This window comes from Thunnus thynnus, chromosome 2, assembly GCF_963924715.1.
Source record: "Thunnus thynnus chromosome 2, fThuThy2.1, whole genome shotgun sequence".
Classification (NCBI taxonomy): domain Eukaryota; kingdom Metazoa; phylum Chordata; class Actinopteri; order Scombriformes; family Scombridae; genus Thunnus; species Thunnus thynnus.
In genome coordinates this window covers 8414275-8433611 of record NC_089518.1, presented here as the reverse complement: position 1 = coordinate 8433611, position 19337 = coordinate 8414275, and the positions used below count along the sequence as shown (strand labels likewise).

Here is a 19337-nt window from a genome sequence, read left to right as displayed (position 1 = left end):
CAGACATATTTTCAACAAGGTCAGTGTGACTGGTTTCAATTAAACTGTGTCAGTCTTGGACTGATGCAGTTTGTCAGTGCAGGAAATAGGATGTTGAATTGATTCTCAGAGTTGTAGTTATTACTGCTCAGTGTAATTTGGTTTCAATCAGTTAAACTGAGATATCAAAACTGGTGTGAAATTAAAAATGGTTCAAAATTTTTTTAACGCACATCGCAGTCACAAATAACATTACAATTAAGAAGTTAAAATTAACACTGACAAATAATCTAAAATATGGTTTGAAGTATAACTCCTCCATTTATAATGACATGAAATGGACTTTTGCAGACGCTGTGCTAACCAACATATATAATAATATTCAGTGGTTCAACATGGGTTCAATCAAAACAAAGCATTTTCTTACATACACACACACTGAAAATACAATAATATTGATAAAAAGCAGTTATATCAAGCGCTTTGTTGGTGTTAAGTTATCATTAAAATCTGCCAGTCATTCTTTGTAACTTAATTGGTTTGCTAGATCCAATCAGCAGAAAAATAAGTTGGTCTCAGGAGATGCAAATGAGGCTGATTATGATGAAAAGTTGTTTACTTCACCTCTCCTGATGATATAATCCAGCCCAATCAGGAAGCACCACGGTTGCTGAAATTGAAAGCCATGTTGTTCCTTCTGTCATCAGATATTGAAACTATTCTTCTAGACCAGACTATGAGAATACACCAGACAGTCATAAGCACTGTTCATTTAGTATCAGCATTCCTTCATGACCTGAACACAACACAACAGTTTGTTTAGTTATCTTCTTCCTCTGTTCCACTGTGGGCTCCTTCTAACCACCAACTGTTGTGATGGAAAGGGGCATTGTATGAGTGCGTATGAGTGAATACAATAACATCAGAGAGGTGATATTGTTTCACAGTAAAAGGGGCAGAATACTGCAGGAGCAGCAAAAAGGCAACGTATGACAGAAACATCTTTGTGGTTATAAGTCAAAATGAGCTTTAAAATGGGTGTCAGTCACTCAACTGTGCATTTCATCACTGAGAAACATCAGGCTGTAAATTGTACACTTTGTATTTATATGAACCTCACTCTCACCTTGCCTAACATTACTCTCTCAGAGGTAAACATTGCATATTGTTTTGATTCTTCTTGTTTCTGGAACTAGCATTAGATATTTAGGCTTTAGCAAGTTATTCTACAGATAAAAGTCCCTTCTTGGTGTCATCTCAACTATCTTCATGCCTCTCAAGCCTTTGACCACAGTTATCATGATTCAAGCAACATACTCTGATCAGCCAAAACAGACATATTTCAAGTCAAAATGGCTAAATTGGCTCGATCCCCCATGGTGCAGAGCTTAATACTGGGGGCCCAGAGCAGCAAGCTGCTGGCACATCTGAGGTTTGTGGTGTGATCAGCTCCTGTAGGGAGGGAGGCGCATGTCCATTGATGGATTTGTATGTGAGTAGCAGGACTTTGTAGGAGACAGGGAGCCAGTGCAATGAAAACAGAATTGGTGTTATTTATATACAATACATTATTTTGTGGTTGTGTCACAAAGTGTTCCCTGCATTTTCAAAGACATTTTTGTGAAATGTTTGCCTGGTAAGTCTGTCCATACAGAGTATATATGGATGTACCGTATGCATTGGGGCAAAGATAATGTCTTTCCACGCAGATAGTAGACGTCTGTGAGATCCTGTTGCTGGATAACAGGTAAAAAATGACTTCTTCTCATGAGGGAACAGTGTCACTGAATCATGAGGTAATGTACGGAGTGCTTAGGTCAGAAATGGGAAGTAGTTTTAAAAGCACTGATCATCAGGAAGCTGTATGTGTATAGTTCACAGAGTCGTAACAAGCTCACACCAAAACCATCATTAATTCTTCAATTCATAAAGACATGAAGTCATGAAGTTGAAGAAGAACAAATATTTATAGATGCTGGTACAACTAAGATCGAACTCTCACTGGTAGAAGGGCGTTCACGCAGGAGAAAGCCAGTGTTGAATCTTATGGACATTCAGAGAAGAAATGCTGTATTTGGCCCTGACCTGTGAGATTCCTGCACCCTCTGACCACTGACAGAGCTCATTGCTTCACTACTTATTTAAGTATCTATTCTCTTTGAGTTGTCAGTTGAAATCAGCTTTCAACTGAACAATGTAGAGGTAGAGTATTTCATAATACATTCTGTCCACCTCTATATTGGCCACTGAAGGAAAGGCTGTGGTTGAAGGCTTCATCGCTGCTCTATGTGTGTGAACAAGCTACTGTATTCAGACTGGCAGCACCTGTGCTGTTTACAGTATATTATTATTACATATTATCAAATTGAAATTAATAGAGGACAAATCTAATATTGGTATCAGCAACAGGAGGAGAGGAAAACAGGAATAATTGCTGCTGTCATGTTGCCTCAAAGGAATGTCAGTGACAGGAAGTAGATCAGTCTTATTGTACACACACATATCCACAAAAACAATGGACCAAAGCAATTTTATTTGTACATAAAAATGCATGTGCAAACTCACACCCATTTTATTATTTTTACTGATGTATGCAACTAATGCTGTTATAGTGCAATGTATAGTCAGGGGAGCTGAGAAAGTACAGAAGCCCTGTCTGAGGAGTGTAACCCCATATTAGGGTCTTTACAGAGGACTTTACATTCACAGTTATTCTGAGGAACATACTGAAGCTTCCCCTTAAACAGCCTGAATAAAGAGCTCATGTTCTCCTGATTTTTGCAGTACCAGGAGTCCAGCGACCAAAGTGATGGCTGCAGGCAGAAAGGTTGAAACGAGGTGGAGTTGGAGAGCACAAGAAGCAGTGGAGGTCAGCTGAAGCACAGGACGCTAGTGGGGACGGTGACAACAGTGAGACTCTGGCAGGGCAAAGCAAGTTCCCAAAACAAGGCTCAGGGAAAGGACAGGTGCCGTTTAGTTCAGGAGGAGGCAGATATCAATGCATCACCAGGTTTTATTAAGTGTGTCTTTATTTAACATGTCTCTCATTGGAGCAACGATTCCTTTATTCCAGGACAATTTTGTTATTTGCACACTTATCTGTGAACCCATCAACATCTAAATGATGTGTTGTCTTAATGCAAATTCTGTGTTATTATTTGCACAATTGCACATGCATATGCATATAGTCTCACTACTACTAGATACTATGGACATTTGCACATTCCTGGTTATGTTTTATGCATTCTAATCTCTTGATCTTAATGTTTTAAAATGATCATATTTTACAAATTTTATATAGTAAATTTCTATTTCTGTTTTATATTATTTATGATTACTTGACTTGTATATTTTTACTTGTATTTTTCTCTTTTGTATATATTTTGATTGTTATGCACCACGACACCAAGGCAAATTCCTTGAATATGCAAATCTACTTCAGCCTGTTTCAATAAACCTGTTTCTGATTCTGATTTTCTCTCACAGGAGACAATTAAACTTAACCTTCTTTCTGCAGCAGCAGGGAGCGTGGACCAGGTGAGAGAGTGTGCTGAAGCAGAAGGTCACTTGACAGTTGACAGGCAGAGCCCCACCTCATCAAATTCAATGATCTAGTCTGTGTGTGACCTGCTGCAGAGTCCATCCAACCTAAATGCACGATGCAAGCTCAGTCACAGTCCGGGGTGTCCACAGGTCTACTCACTAAAACAACAAACTGGCAGCTGCGTGTGGACCTGGATGTGACCAGGTACCAGGAGCTGTTAGAGAAGTGTCAGAGGCAGGGATGGAGATCTTGCTTCATACCTACAAAGGTGGGATGTCGAGGTTTTGTTGGCCGTTCACTCTGTTGATCGTTCACACTGCTGGGCATCAAAGAGGAGCATCATGAAGTCCACACTGCAGGCTGCTGATAGAGCCTCCAGATGGCCAGGGAGCATTTTTATAACACTGTACTGTAGTATATACTGTGTAATGTGTATATAATGACAATTATTGATGCTGAATAAATGAATAAAGATGTGATACAGTAGAGTAATAACTGCTGTTATTCAGTACATCAGCAGTACCTGTCCTGTGGTCTGTTAAATATTCAACTGACTATGTGTCATTCTGGGCTGGAAATTGTTCCTCTCAACTGCAATTTTTTTGGCACTTTCCACAATTGCAGCCAGCTACTCCCATCTCATCTCATCACAGGTGAGGAAAAAGTCATTTCACAGAAGCTCCTGCTACGACAGAAAGAAGTCATTAAAAGAGGCACAATCTAGAATTGGTTTTATGCAACTAATCACTGTATTTAAGCCGTCTGTAATGGGAATAAAATAATACACTATGTCAAATTAAGGGAATATACCATCCTTGTATAGAACTACATATACTGTATGTATATTAACAAAGTTAAACAATTACAAATGAAGTAAAAATTGTATACGTCCCAAAATGTGCATGTGTGCGTGTGTGCGTGCGTGCATGTGTATGTGCATGTGTGTGTGCGTGCGTATGTGTGTGTGGTTGGGGGTGTGTAATGAAGGCTGGCAGAGGAAGTGCAGGATTCAGATGACTTAACAGAAGAAATGAGCTGCGTTTCTGAATATAAACTCAATTCTGTCCATGCAGACTGTCTCCCAGCCCGGCCAATGATCCTGAGGGATTTGAGGGACATGAAAACATTTCTGAATTCCAAATGTTATTTCTGACCTTTAGACTGATTGGCTTTCAGTGGCTCGGCCTAAATGTTTTCGCTACCTCCCACTGAAATTTTTAACTCAATTATTTGTGAAAGATGTGACACTCTGATTGTTTACATTGACGAAGTGCTGACACCTTAATGACCCTCAGATTCTGCACGGGGGTGACAGATTTAATTCCCTCAACAAAGATCAATAAATATGCTGAAGGCTTTGGAGAGACAAGGTTTGGCTGTGTCGATCTTACTGATCATTTATTCCTTTCGTTGTCCACTTATTCCTGTTCATGGTCATGGGGTAACTGGATGCTATCCCAGCAGGCACTATATAGTAATTTGACAACATAATATTTTCTTGATCCTTGTAGGGAAATTGTCTTTTTGATTGCTCTTCTCCACTATGAGGTCAGAGGTCAGGGTCAGCTACAGTACAGCCTTATGTTGCTCAAGGAGACATAACTCATTTTCACAGAGAAGGAGGGTATAATTGGCTGAAAGACTCAAATAATTGATTAAATGTAACCTGATGACGGATGTGACTCACAGCATATGAGGTTGCATAGCACCTGAAATGTGAAACAATGCACAATAGCTCTGTCCAGGACTGGGATTATACAGGCTGATTCTAATTGTTTTATTCTAATTAAATAAAAACACAAATCATATTCTAAAGATGTCAATCTCAGCAGAATAAACACTTCTGCTGATAATAACACATGGCCAGCTTTGCAACCTTGTAAACCTATTAATGAATGCATCAGAAGTGTCATAAGCCAAGTATATCCAACAAGTGGTGGCAACAATTGATGCAACATGGGGCAAGAGCTGGGATTAGCCGAGTTAATGCATTACAGGTCCTCTGAGTAACTTATTTATTTACTTCTACTTTTAAAAGCATGTTTTTCTTTCTTTCTTAAGTATATTTTGAGTTGAGTTCAGTTCATGTGAAAAAATGTATTGTTAGTATTATTCTTTTTGTATTACTTTTAACAAGCCACCAGGTGAAGATCCTCTCTGTCCGTCCCTGTTCTGCCTCCACAGACTGATCAAGCACTTTTGAGCTTCATGTAACAATACAGGCTTCTTTGAATAATTAATTAATTAATCATTAAATAATTAATCTTGATACAAATAACTGTAACAAGCATGATATTTGAAAAGAAACACAAAATAATTTTACAATTGTTGTAGCTAAGTCCAATAAAGTGAAGAGGTTTTGTGCACTGCCCCTTTAAGAATGTAGTCAAAACAAAGCGTGGACTAGCCGGCCGCACGGAAGTGGTTTTGTTTCGGTGGCTCCTCACAATACTGTGTGAGAAATGAGAGTTATTATATATTTAAAATTCAGTTAGCTCTCGTAAACGCGTTTCTCCATTTAACCGAGAATATTTTATTTATCATTAAAATTATTTTGATATTGCCTGAACTAAGCGGAGGATAGCTAGCTAGCTTGTTAGCTAGCTTGACTAACGCCAGCAGCCATGCCGCCCTACTCTGAACTGAGGAAAACCAACCACTTCTACTACTTCATCAAATTCACCTTAAATATCTACTCAATGCTCTTTTCGGTAAGTGCCTGACACATGTGTTTCCATCAGCATTTAATGTGCATTAATAAGTTCGTCTGAGCTGTGTCTGCTAATTGTACTGAACCACCCAAAAAAGCATCAGTGAGACATTTCTCCAAACTTCATTCAAAACATTTGCGTTTAAACGTCTCATCTGCTCCAGGCATGTACATAGTTTTTAGAACATAACTTCAGGTATATTGCGAATCTGCACATATTACTGTGTAATTCGGCATATACCAATAAAAACAACCACGACTCGTTGGATTATAGTTTCAATTTTAAAACCTGATGTGTCTCAAATCTCAGCGACCTCCCACCGAAACAGCGTTACAGTGAGACTGAGTCTTTATTGATATTAATTGCTCTCCGATGGATAGTAGACATTCCGCATCTGCCATAAGACTATAGCTTAATTATTTGAAGTGTGAAACTATGTTCATTTATTGTCGGACAATGCAATATTAAGTTACTATATTTGTAAATGGGATTTGGTTGGGAATTCTCTGGACACTAACGTTAGCTAGCTAATGAATGGTTAGCTTACTAAGCAGCTATCACCATTTCAGACACCATGCAGCCTATTTACACTTTTAATTTGTGATAAACACAAGGTTTGTGGGCAGTCTAGAATTAAAACAACACACTGGTACTATTTTCTTTACGTGTGGTACCGTAACAATACAAAACGCTCACTGGATAACAAACAGCACGGTGGTGCAGGGCGTTGGATCCAGTTAAAGGGATGATAATGTGGGTAAACAGTTTTGCCGACAGAAAATAAGAGAAGGCTGAAAGGCGCTTTTGTTAGTTAGTTTCTCACTCAACCAATTCAGGTCAATTTACTGAATTAAATCAATCACATACCTACAGTATATTAAATATTTTTAATTCATACAGTAATCTCTTTCATGCCTGCCTACCTGGAACCTTATCCTACATGTATGTTGTCAGATATTTTATCTGATGAGCACACAGTGAAAGTTTTCTTGTACAGAGAGAATATTATTCGACACTCCATTTAAAAAAAAAGGCTGGCCCTGGCAATGTTCACAAAAGTCTGGTTAATTTGACATAAAGATGAGTCAGCAAACAGGTCTTTATTTCAGTAAAGTTTAACTGCTCACCACTGCCTCACCACTGCCTCGCTGCTGAGACTTTAGACTCCAGCAAGTTCAATTTTATCCAAATAAGAAAAAGTGTGTAAAGACCATTTGAATAGGATATACGAGCCAGGTGAGGCACATATTTGAGAAAGGGTGACATTGAGCATATATTACTCTGTTTTACACTGACTAGTCCAGACATGTTAATGAAGTTGGTTTAGTTTGGTTTGTTTTTGCCACCAGACAGTTAAATAAACGGTTGGGCTTAATACTGGGAGAGTAAGTGAATTTCTTCCCAGGCCATTAAGAAGTAAAGATGAGTCATCCTGAGCCTTCATCACCCCACTTACATACCCCCCCCCCCCCCCCCCCCCCCCCCCGTGTTATGTCTCGCTTCACGCTACCCTCCATCTCACCCATCATGCACCACTTCCATCACTAGAAACAGTGTGAGGATAATGTTCAATTTGCACCAGCACCAATCTGTCTGACTGTCTGTGTTTGTCAGATATATAAACCCTGAAGCACATTATTGAATATGACTCCAAAACATCCGTAGTTTGATTCCATTAGACACTCCAGAGTGTCTTTCATATGATGCTGTCTCTCCTCCTGCTGCTGTGATGTAGGACAGTGTGTCTCAGATAACAGTGTCAACGTCATTCAAGCTTTCTTTACTGTTGTTTAATGTCATTTAACTTCTGACAGAAATAAAGCTGCAGGTGTCAAGTGAGACTGCTTTACCTTATCCAGCTTTATATATGTAATAGATCTGGTTCATTGATTTTGTTGAGTTACAATAAGTAGCTACATTTTGATCATATATACATATATTTCTAAAGCCATGTTTACTGTAACGCAGGCTTCTGCTGGTGTCCTTGTGTCTCACCAGTGGACTGTGATGACTGGTACGTGCAGTCCACAGTTTTGTCTTTTTATTTCCAGACAATATGGGATCCATTTCTATAAAGTCTGTTCCTCATTCTTATCTTCATTACTGCAGCAGTGAAGGTAAGAAGGCTGACATTGAAAGTGGGAACCAAGCCAAACGTATCTGCTGGTGTTTTATGGAGGTTGTGAAGCAGATGAAACTTCTCTTAAGGCAGATCGCTTCAGTTTCAACTGAAAATCAATATCAGGGAGGCAAACACTGCACTTCCTTTAGTTGAATGTAAACAGTTGTGCAACTGCGTTTGACTATTGACAGTTTGTGAGTGTCTGCGTGTCTGCAGAGTTATTAATGTAGAATAGTCTGTGAAGCAGTAATACAGCATCTGTTAGTGTACAGCGAGGCTGTGGACTGGCTGGATCCTGCTGTTGATCATGTTTGTGATGATGCTGTCATATAACACCAAAGCCACAATTTACCCCCATTTTTCAATTTTCGGTGCCTCTAATTATCCTTTCACATTTTGCAGCCTTCACCCAACAGGATGTGAGCGCTCAGACAGCTTCAGCACACGAGGAACAAAAACACCTTTAATAAACTGTAGAAAATACTTTTTAAGAGTTTTTGTTTTATTCAACAGAGAAATACAAGAGCTGAATGTCCTTGGAGTTACTAACAGCATGAGTTTTACCCACAGAGTGACTGAAAGACTTATTTCAGTCATGTGATGTGAATCAGTGCTTGAATTAGACAGGAAACAGTATTAACAGTAAAATCAGGTCATTAGTAGTGCAGACCCCAAACATCTGAAGATAAAAAAGAGCATTTCCTGCCATGTAGGACATGTGTAACAGTCACATGTGACTGTGATTGATTTGATGAAAGAATGATGTTTACATTTCAGGTTAGATTGAAACTCAGATGACAGCAGGTCAGAAACGAGTCAAACAGAAACCAAAAGTCATCAAAGCAGACGCAGCAACATAGACATCCAGACGTCAAGTGGCAACTTAAATCACATTTGCAGCAGCGAATCCTGTTTTTAATTTTACATTTCAGTCAAAGTGACAGAACAACAACACTGTCATTACTGCCACCATCTGTTGTTGGCCTGTTGTCATCCAATCAGCTGTTTATCCAATCAGCTGTTTATCACGTCTGAATCTCTTGACATGAAAGAACAAAGGACATAATTCCAGTAAGTGGATGTTGAGAGGCAACAAAACCACTTAAAGTCATTTCTTTAGTCTGGATTTCAATGATAGTATAAATAATGTCTCAGAGTATATAATAATATAAATCAAACACTGAACCTTTTCATTTTGATTTATGAAAATGAGTTTTGTCGATTTAAAATAAAAGCTTCAATGTCAAACGGTTGTTTGTCTGCTGCAGGTGACGGCTGAGAAGCATCTTACATTTATTGTTATTGTTTATTTTCCCAGAATATTTTCATGAGATTGAAAACTTTTCTCCAACAGAGTTCTCACTAACATGACATCATTAACAAGGATGGAGAAACAGTCACATTAAAAACATCCTTTTCTTAACAACTGCATTTCAGTCTTTTTTATTGAAGGTTACCACTGTTTGTGACTTCAGATCCTGCCTTCACACAAACTCTACATCCCAGAAGCCCTCTATGACAATCAACATATAGTTCAGAAAACGTTTTCATGTCCTGACCCGTGTCTCCCCCCTCAGCTGATGGGTCTCTGTGTGCTGTGCGTGGGGGTTTATGCCGAGGTGGAGAGGCAGAAGAATCGCACCCTGGAGGGTCTCTTCCTGGCTCCCGCTGTGGTGCTCATCCTGCTGGGCCTGGTGATGTTCACCGTGTCCGTGGTGGGCATGGTGGGATCCCTCAGGGACAACAAGACCCTGCTGCACATGGTGAGGAGCCAGTGTGTGTTAGTGCGTGTTTCAAACTTTCTTACACGTGAAATCTTTGTGTGTGTGTTGTTATGTAAAACATTTTGGATTGTAAAATGAGTTACATCCAGGGATACCCACATACTATAAATATATATATGTGTATATGTGTGTGTATATGTGTGTGTATATGTGTATATATATGTGTATATGTGTGTATATATGTGTGTGTGTATATGTGTGTATATGTGTGTATGTGTGTATATATGTGTATATGTGTGTATATATGTGTATGTGTGTATATATGTGTATATATCTGTATGTGTGTATATGTGTGTATATGTGTGTATGTGTGTGTATGTGTGTGTATGTATATGTGTATATATGTGTGTATATGTATATGTATATGTGTGTGTATATGTGTATATATGTGTGTATGTATATGTGTATATATGTGTGTGTATATGTATATGTGTGTATATGTGTGTATGTGTGTGTATGTATATGTGTATATGTGTGTGTGTATATATGTGTGTGTATGTGTGTGTATGTATATGTGTATATATGTGTGTATATGTGTGTATGTGTGTGTATGTATATGTGTATATATGTGTGTATATGTATATGTGTGTATCTGTATGTAAATATAGACACAGAAAAACGTGTTAAAAGTTTGTTCAGCAGCTCATAAAACATTTAAATCATTGATCACTGAGGATGCATTGTATCTTGCACAGTTGTTGGTTTTAATGGAGAAAGAGCTCAGAGGGAGCAGCCATATATTATTGTGGTTGCTATGCAACTATCTAATTAGTTGTAGCTAAATAACCTGAATTTGAAGAGGGGTTTAAAAGTTAGCATTAGCTTTAAAAAGGCAGTTGGTGATGTCTCTGCTTATGCTTTGATGAAGAGGAGGATGAGGAAGTCATGATGTTTATGCTGCACTGATGATGATGACGTCTTCCTCCCTCCACAGTTCCTCTGTGTTCTCTGTGTGTTGCTGCTTCTCCAGGCGGTCGCCCTCACTACGGCCCTCATCTTTGAAAAGAAGGTAAAGGTTTTGTTTTTTTTAGGAGGGGGGGGGGGCACAGTCAGCTCACCTCTTCATCGTACTCTCTGACTGTCATCACTCTCCTCTGTGCTGCTGCTTTTCCAGACATCTGCCTTGTTTCAGAGCAGCATACGAGAAGGAATTAAACACTACTATGATGACCTGGACTTCAAAAACATCTTGGATTACGTGCAACAAAAGGTAGAACAATGTATTACTATGGGTCTATTTAAAACAGATTATTTATTTATATTTTTTGATATTATTGCAGCATAATAATTCTGAATGGATTCAAAGATGTTTTATGTTAATAACGTCATGTTGGTGGAGTTTCAGTGCGACGGCAGAGCAGCACCAACACGTCGATAAAGATATTTAACCAGTGATGCTGATCAGTAAATGATCATTTTATTTTCATTCTCATACAAGCAGATAATTGTGAATGCAGTTAACTTCTGTTTGTCAGACAGTTACATTCATCCAGACCAGTTATGTGTCAGGTTGCAGACCAGTTATGTGTCAGGTTGTAGACCAGTTATGTGTCAGGTTGTAGACCAGTTATGTGTCTGGTTGTAGACCAGTTATGTGTCAGGTTGTAGACCAGTTATGTGTCAGGTTGTAGACCAGTTATGTGTCAGGTTGTAGACCAGTATGTGTCAGGTTGTAGACCAGTATGTGTCAGGTTGTAGACCAGTTATGTGTCAGGTTGCAGACCAGTTATGTGTCAGGTTGCAGACCAGTTATGTGTCAGGTTGTAGACCAGTTATGTGTCAGGTTGTAGACCAGTATGTGTCAGGTTGTAGACCAGTTATGTGTCAGGTTGTAGACCAGTTATGTGTCAGGTTGCAGACCAGTTATGTGTCAGGTTGCAGACCAGTTATGTGTCAGGTTGTAGACCAGTTATGTGTCAGGTTGTAGACCAGTTATGTGTCAGGTTGTAGACCAGTTATGTGTCAGGTTGTAGACCAGTATGTGTCAGGTTGTAGACCAGTTATGTGTCAGGTTGTAGACCAGTTATGTGTCTGGTTGCAGACCAGTTATGTGTCAGGTTGTAGACCAGTTATGTGTCTGGTTGTAGACCAGTTATGTGTCTGGTTGCAGACCAGTGGACTTTTCTGTTTACTGAACCAAGAATTTATTTTAAATTGAGAATTCTGAATCCAGTCTTGACGTTCAGAGATTCCCGTCGGTGTGAAGTTATTAGTGTGAGAGATGCTCGTTGTTCATTATTCAGAACATTACAAGTTATTGTTCTTCTAGGTTTTTAATAATCATCTGTGTTAGTTGATTATCGGAGAGACTGTGGGAAAACTTCATCTGCCTTATTAAACATGTGGTGTTTATTCCTCTCTGCATGTTGAAACACAGTCTGACGTAACAAAACTCATCATTTAACAAAACCCACACGTTGTAATGTCATAACATAAACACACTGTAGAGTTTATTATTCTGCTACACTTACAGGACTCTACATGTCTTTATAGTATAGTATAGTAGTATATACTATAGTATATACTATACATGTATAGTATAGTATACTATACATGTATAGTATAGTATACATGTGGCTTCTCTAAAGGACACAACTCTCTCGGCCCTCCTGTTGTAAATCTCCAGGTGTTTTTCGAACAGTATAAAGATGATGTTGCAGGTGTTTCCATTAGAAACCTTCAGGATGGACTGAACAGAGCTGCAATGTCACATATGACACATAACCACAGCGTCAATGGTTTGCTTCCAGCTGGAGACGCATCTCTCTCTCTCTCCCTTGTTTCCTGTCTGTCTCTTCACTTCAAAAAACAATGAACGAAGTTGGTTTCTAGGAAATATTTCATCAGAGCAGTAGAATGACATCAGTGTTTGGTCTGACTGGTCTGATTATTGGACTTGAAAACAGATGATGAGTATTTAACCTTCGACCATGAGCTCAGAAAATCATCTCTTGTTCTTTAAATGCCAGTTAAATGCCAGTTTCCCAGTTTGGAGCCTTTTTATAAAGGGAGAGAGGGCAATAAATCACTAGAGAGGGCAATAAATCCTGCTTCCTGCCATGTGCCTATTTGTTCTTCCTCCTCTTGTAAAAACATCTTATCTGCACAGTCAGTAGGACAGCATGCAGCTGAGACAGGAAAGGTCTCAGTACAACGGACACTTTTAAATCAGAACCTTTTAATTGATTGTCAGAAATTCTTTACGTGTGCTGCACATGTTGTCTGTAGCAAACATCAACTCTGGTTTTCTGGAGGAATTGAATGTACAGGAAGGTAATTTGTCTGTGTCGGGGGGGTCATTTAAACTCATCTCGTCTTTATTGTTTTGTTCTGTAGTTCTCATGTTGTGGAGGGGATGAGTATAAGGACTGGGGAGTCAACCAGTACCATTTCTGCAATGGAACTGGTCCACTAGCCTGCGGGGTTCCATATACCTGCTGTGTTCGCCGCAAGGTGAGTGCCAGTAACACACACACACACACACACACACACACACACACACACACACACACACACTCACACACACTCACACACACTCACACACACTCACACACACTCACTCACTCACACACACACACACACACTCACACACACACTCTCACACTCATAGTACAAGCAAGCTGTCACATAAACTCTGTATGTAGTATTCATTAAGAATCAAGGTCATTCAAATATTTTTTAAAACAAGATTGTCTTTTTGTAGTAAACAATAATTATGACATCATGTAGCAGAGGTTCATATTTATTTGTAATGCTACTGATCATGTTTAGAGTTTATTGTGTCTCCTTCCTGCTTGTTGAATGTTTTCATCATTGAGAGACTCTGTAAACTATTGTAAACTATTTCACAGCAGGAAACTCAAGTGTTACTAATAACATGAGCAGGTGTTGGTGTCCCAGTGAGCCTGCATGTATAATACAAAGACCCTGAACCACGATTCATGTTATTAATAACACCTGTGTATGTCTGTTGTATTTTAACAAATGGTTGCGTAACAGACTGCAGTTTCTTAAACAACCATCAGCCTCCAGGTCGAGGTTAGAAAACACAGCGAGACTCTAGAATAACTAACTTTAACCCTCATCAGTAAACTCAGCGGTTCCCTCCCAGCCCCCCCAGCCCCCCCGCCTGCCTCTGGTCTGACTGAGTGACAGTGGTGGAAAAATGATGCTTAAAGGGTCAGACAGCCTGTATGAAGCAGAGCAGTCATCCAACACACCAACTAGACTGAAACAAACAGCTGTAATATATCATAAACATTTATACATGTTGGTTCTCTTGGAAGGTCATTATCAGAGCTAGTGTTGACAACAGGTGATCAGGTTGGCCATACTCTTTCCTGATCACATGTTATCAATACTAGCTGATGAACTTGCAGCTGACCCTGCTGATAGAAAGTATAAACCCAAAGACCCTCCCTGAGTCAGTGAACTCGCCTGCTTTATGCACCAGTATGTATTATCTACACAACAGAGACAGAAGACAGCTCCTCGTCCTGCTAACAGGAGACGTGTTGTGATTCAAAGGTAAACGTCCTTCAGGAGATTTCTCTCTAAATGAAACGTTGGTCCCTGGAGACCCCCCCCCGGCCTCCATATGTCTGGTATCACTCCTGTCCCTCGCCTCACAGCACTGATACCGTCTCTGGGAGCAGCAGAGCTCTGCTGGAGAAATTAATGACAGAGTCACCAATACTCTCTCTCTCTCTCTCTCTCCCAGAGATGGAGGAGTTGATTAGAGAGGCTGAACGTTGGTTTCTGCTGTTATCAGTTCATACCTGTCAGGGCAGCAGTCATTCTGCAAACACTTAAGTTCACGCTCCGGTTGTCCGGGGACAGGTACACCCCCCCCTGTGTTGTGTCTGGTCACCTTGGCTCAGTCTAACTCTCTGAATCTGTCCACAGGTGGGAGAAGTCATCAACACTCTGTGTGGTTATAAGACTCTGGATCAACAGGTAAGAGGAGAGACTGCTTACGGCAGACAGATTGAATCCGTCGCTGTGCGTGTTGACTGATTAAATCAGATTAAATTTGGAAAATGTCAACATGTTGGACGCTGTGATTGGAAGATGCCTGCTGTCACTAACTTACTGTTTTTGTTATAATAAGTTCTTATTTTTGTTATAAGTGTGAGCAATATGGATAAACTCATCTGTCACTGTGTTTTATATCATAATAAAGCAAATGTTCATTTCTAGATAAAGTAACCAGATGTGAATGTTTCTGATGATTCATTATAAAACTGTCTCATATTAAACTACTGAGGTGGAAAATGATGAGAAAACAAAATCCAGACAGTAATGACAGTTCTGTATATTAATCACCACAAAGATACTCAGTATGAAGTTTCAATTATAAATGAGTAACACTGTTTAACATTTTTCATCCATATAGTAAATAGTTTATAACAATATATTGTAATTATTATAGACGCCTCCTGTGGACAAACACAGATCATTAATGTTAATTAATACAGTAAAACACAGTAGTAATAATATTCAATGTTTTTACAGGAAAAGTTATAATTAAGTCCTGAACATAATAAAAACTTATATCTGCTTATAACTTTATTATAGTGTGTTAAAAACCATTAATTAAATGTTTCTATATTGTTTATAAATGTTACAGTAAAGTTGTTACAGTTCAACATTTAATATTTGTCATAAATGAAAGACAGCGTGTGGAGGTTTGACCGCTAACGTCGTTCCGGCAGTCAGACGGCGGTCAGCTGATCGACAGTAACGCAGCAGTAACGTGCTAATGAAGGGAGACTGTTAGCTCGCTAACATCAACATCAACAATACAGGAGTCAAAATATGTTTTAAAATCTGCTTTGCAGATGTTTGATGAAGGAAATGCTTTCAACACGTCAGATACATTAAACCATTTGTTATTATTTGTTCACTATTTTTAAAGTGTGTCTGAAAACAACAGTCAGGTGTCATATGAAGACTGAACGAGGTTTCACCTGCTGTGATCCAGTTCATACTGGTTTACCTGCTGTGATCCGGTTCATACTGGTTTACCTGCTGTGATCCGGTTCATACTGGTTTACCTGCTGTGATCCGGTTCATACTGGTTTACCTGCTGTGATCCAGTTCATACTGGATCCAAACCAGCTTCCAGTGTAAAATCCACCGTCCTCGTTCTGAACAGAACTGTATTTAAAGTTTAGAGGAGATTCTCTTAAAGGCCGCTATGAACAGAATGATGACAGCGAGATGTTTTAAGTCCTTTAAGAATGAAAACATCAAAACACTTAATGTGTGTATTTTCATGAGTCACACAGTCAGTGTGTCTATTTGACAGCATAATGTCTTGTAGGATATGTTTATAATTGATCTAATGCTTCATACAGGTTCTTATTATTATCACAGTTGAAGCTCTTTGTCATCTCCACAGTGTTTGCATTAGACTGTATGTGAACTCATTACTGACTCAGACACACAGTTCAGAGTTTCACTGGTTCAACTTTCTGTTCAGTTTGAGTTTAAAATGTAAACTTTGCTCTTGTTGTCGTCCTCTGGTCTGTGTATCAGCGTGAAACCCTGCATGAGCTGATCCATGTACGAGGCTGCATCCATGCAGTCAACCTCTGGATGAGTGACAACATTGGAATAACCATCGCTCTCTGCTGTGCCATCGGGCTGCCACAGGTAATTTAAAACTCAAGGCACCAATTTACTGAGCTGAACTATGTTTAAAGACCTTTTCAACTCTTTCTGAAAGCTCATTCACATTTCTAATTTTCATCCTAAAGATCCTGCGTCTTCTTTAGAAAGATCGAGCTTTGCCACTTAATACAAAAAATGAGTTTTCTAAAACTTGCTTCAGTGGTTCAGTTGTCGACTGTTTCATTAGCTCTGAATTTGCCTCCTACACATTAAAATGTCTCAAACTCTTCCTGCATACATTTAGACTTGTGACAGCTGCCCTCACAGAGACCTAATTATAATAATTACTTTTCTAAAACAGCTGCATCCGTCGCATCGCTTCTCTCCAGAACTGCTGCTCCACAATAAATTCATACGAACTGCAAGAAAAACAGCTATTCTTACAGTTAATAGTGCTCTCGCACCACTGTTACTGGGGAGAGAAACTCAAGGTTTGACCTTTTGCCTAATTTAAACATCGTTAACACACCTGAGTCGTGGTTGTGTGTCGGCACGTTGGACTGTTTCTGATCTTCAGTTACTGTTGTGATCAAAATATAACTTTGATGTGGTCTTTCCACAGTGCAGCGTCAGACTGGGAGAGTGTATTTCATTGGCTGTCAGGATGGTGGGCGGAGTTAGAGGGGGCGGAGTTAGAGGAGGCAGAGTTAGAGGAGGCGGAGCGGTGACGTATAAAGATGAAAACATTAAACATCGGGGGGGGGGGGGGGGGGGGGTTAATTAGAAAAGGTTTGAGCTTATTAATGTTTAGTGAGATAACAGAAGCAATTGGAAGATTTTAGACAATAATGAATCATTCAACAATCAATTGATTAATAATCATCAGCTACATCTCTAGTGAGGTCTGTGACTCCTCCTGACTTCATCACCCTGACAGTCTGTATGAACACGTCTTCCTGTGTCCCTGCAGCTGCTGGGCATCATCCTGAGCTGCGTCTTCTGGAACCTGCTGGTGGACATGAGCGAGTCCGCCGACATGGTCGACTTCAAGCTGAAGAAAGCCGAGTTTGCGTACAGCGACCTGGACCTGGCCGGGGCCGGTTGGTGCATGTGCCTGCCGAGGGACGGCGGCTACCTGCCCGTTCCCGCCTCCGAGCCCGAACTCGACCCCATCGACGTCCATCTGGAGAAGCTGAAGAAGCAGCAGCCTCGCACGCACGCTCAGCTCCGAGAACTGCAGCAGTCCAGATCGGCCACCGGGCTGGACGAGGTGGACGTCGGCCGCAAGCAGAAAAGGGAACACTGAGAGTCTTTCTGCCCTTTCTTGCCTTTTGGGTTTTTGCCTTTTTTTGGGTCATTGTAATCATTACATTTGTTGGAGTTGTGTTGCACTACGTGATGGTTGAACCTCTCAGCTGAAGGGATCAGAGCTACTTTGGCACTTTGTTGATGAATTTGTTTACACAAAAATGTGAAGAGAACAACCTGCAACATTGGCTTTTTAAAACAAATGTTTCTTTTGTCTTGTTTGTGACGGTTGATATTCAAGGATTTTTGCCATTTTATCACATTTAATTTAATTTTTTTAGCCTTTGAAACTGAGCGATGTCTCATGTGCTAAAGCTTACCTCAGGCTGTTGTGGAAACAGCCCCGTAGTCAGAGGACAGTTACTATTTGGTGTATAAATTAATGGTAGCTTGAAAAGTTTTTCAGTGTCTGAGAAATAGGAATAGCCAAGTATGTCTTGCGTGTAGCGTCTGTGACGGATGTGTACAGTTTGTGTATTATTTCTTGATTGATATGATTTGAATTTGATTTTGTGCAATCAGTGTACATTGTAAGACTGATAGTTGTGGAATAACATGGGATGCATGTTTTGTACTGTATATGAAGTAAGTTATAAAAAAAAAAAAAAACAGAACTCAGTTTACATGTTAGGCTCTCATAAGGGGGGCTTCAGTCTATTCCATTTGTAAATGAAACTTTTTATTCCTTCCATCTTTTAAAGGAATGATTAAAGGGATTAATCCAGACTACAAATCCAGTGAAAAGCTATTCTATGAGGATTTTTTGTATCTGAGTTATGCACTGTTTTGAGCTTCCCCCTAGCTCCTGCCTTGTATCAGCACTACTGTTCTTGTCAATAAAGCTGAATTTGTCTACTGATTTGTTTGTCTGGTTGCTTTTTATTTACTGCATATAAACATGATGAAGAACATCAACAACAGAAACAGACACAACCTGCCTCAGGAGAGGATTATTATTATCGGTTTCTAGTTCACGCTTCATTCCTGCTAATAACACTGGAACTGAATTACTGAAAACAATGAAATGGTACATTTAATATATAACAATATATGGTATTTAATATCATTATATACTGTATTAAATAAATTAATGTAGAAGATTGTTTTAGCATCAAAGCATCAAATGTTCAAGCATGAAAAGAAAACTGCAGACAAATGCTGTGATATTTATTTACTTAAATAAAAGTACAGAAGTATTAAGAACTGGTTCAGTCCTGAGCAGAAGATTTAGGCTCTAAGAGTTTAGTGAGGATGTTTCAACAACAACGCCATGA

At 39.5% G+C, this 19337-nt stretch overlaps 1 protein-coding gene across 1 annotated transcript; it reads left to right on the top strand.

The window, feature by feature from the left end:
* Positions 1-5914: 5914 nt before the first annotated feature.
* On the top strand, positions 5915-18922 carry zgc:110329 (uncharacterized protein LOC550500 homolog). Its single transcript, XM_067601957.1, has 8 exons — positions 5915-6234; positions 9934-10119; positions 11075-11149; positions 11255-11350; positions 13477-13593; positions 15046-15096; positions 16681-16797; positions 17726-18922. The coding sequence occupies exons 1-8, from the start codon at positions 6148-6150 to the stop codon at positions 18059-18061; spliced, it is 1065 nt and encodes a 354-aa protein (XP_067458058.1). The 5' UTR covers positions 5915-6147; the 3' UTR covers positions 18062-18922.
* Positions 18923-19337: the final 415 nt, after the last annotated feature.

Coding starts and splice junctions, on each gene's coding strand:
- zgc:110329 (XM_067601957.1), top strand. CDS start 6,148: ATGCCGCCCTACTCTGAACTGAGGAAAACCAACCACTTCTACTACTTC. Junction 11,351..13,476: donor TGGATTACGTGCAACAAAAG/GTAGAACAATGT, acceptor TTTGTTCTGTAG/TTCTCATGTTGTGGAGGGGA. Junction 15,097..16,680: donor ATAAGACTCTGGATCAACAG/GTAAGAGGAGAG, acceptor TCTGTGTATCAG/CGTGAAACCCTGCATGAGCT.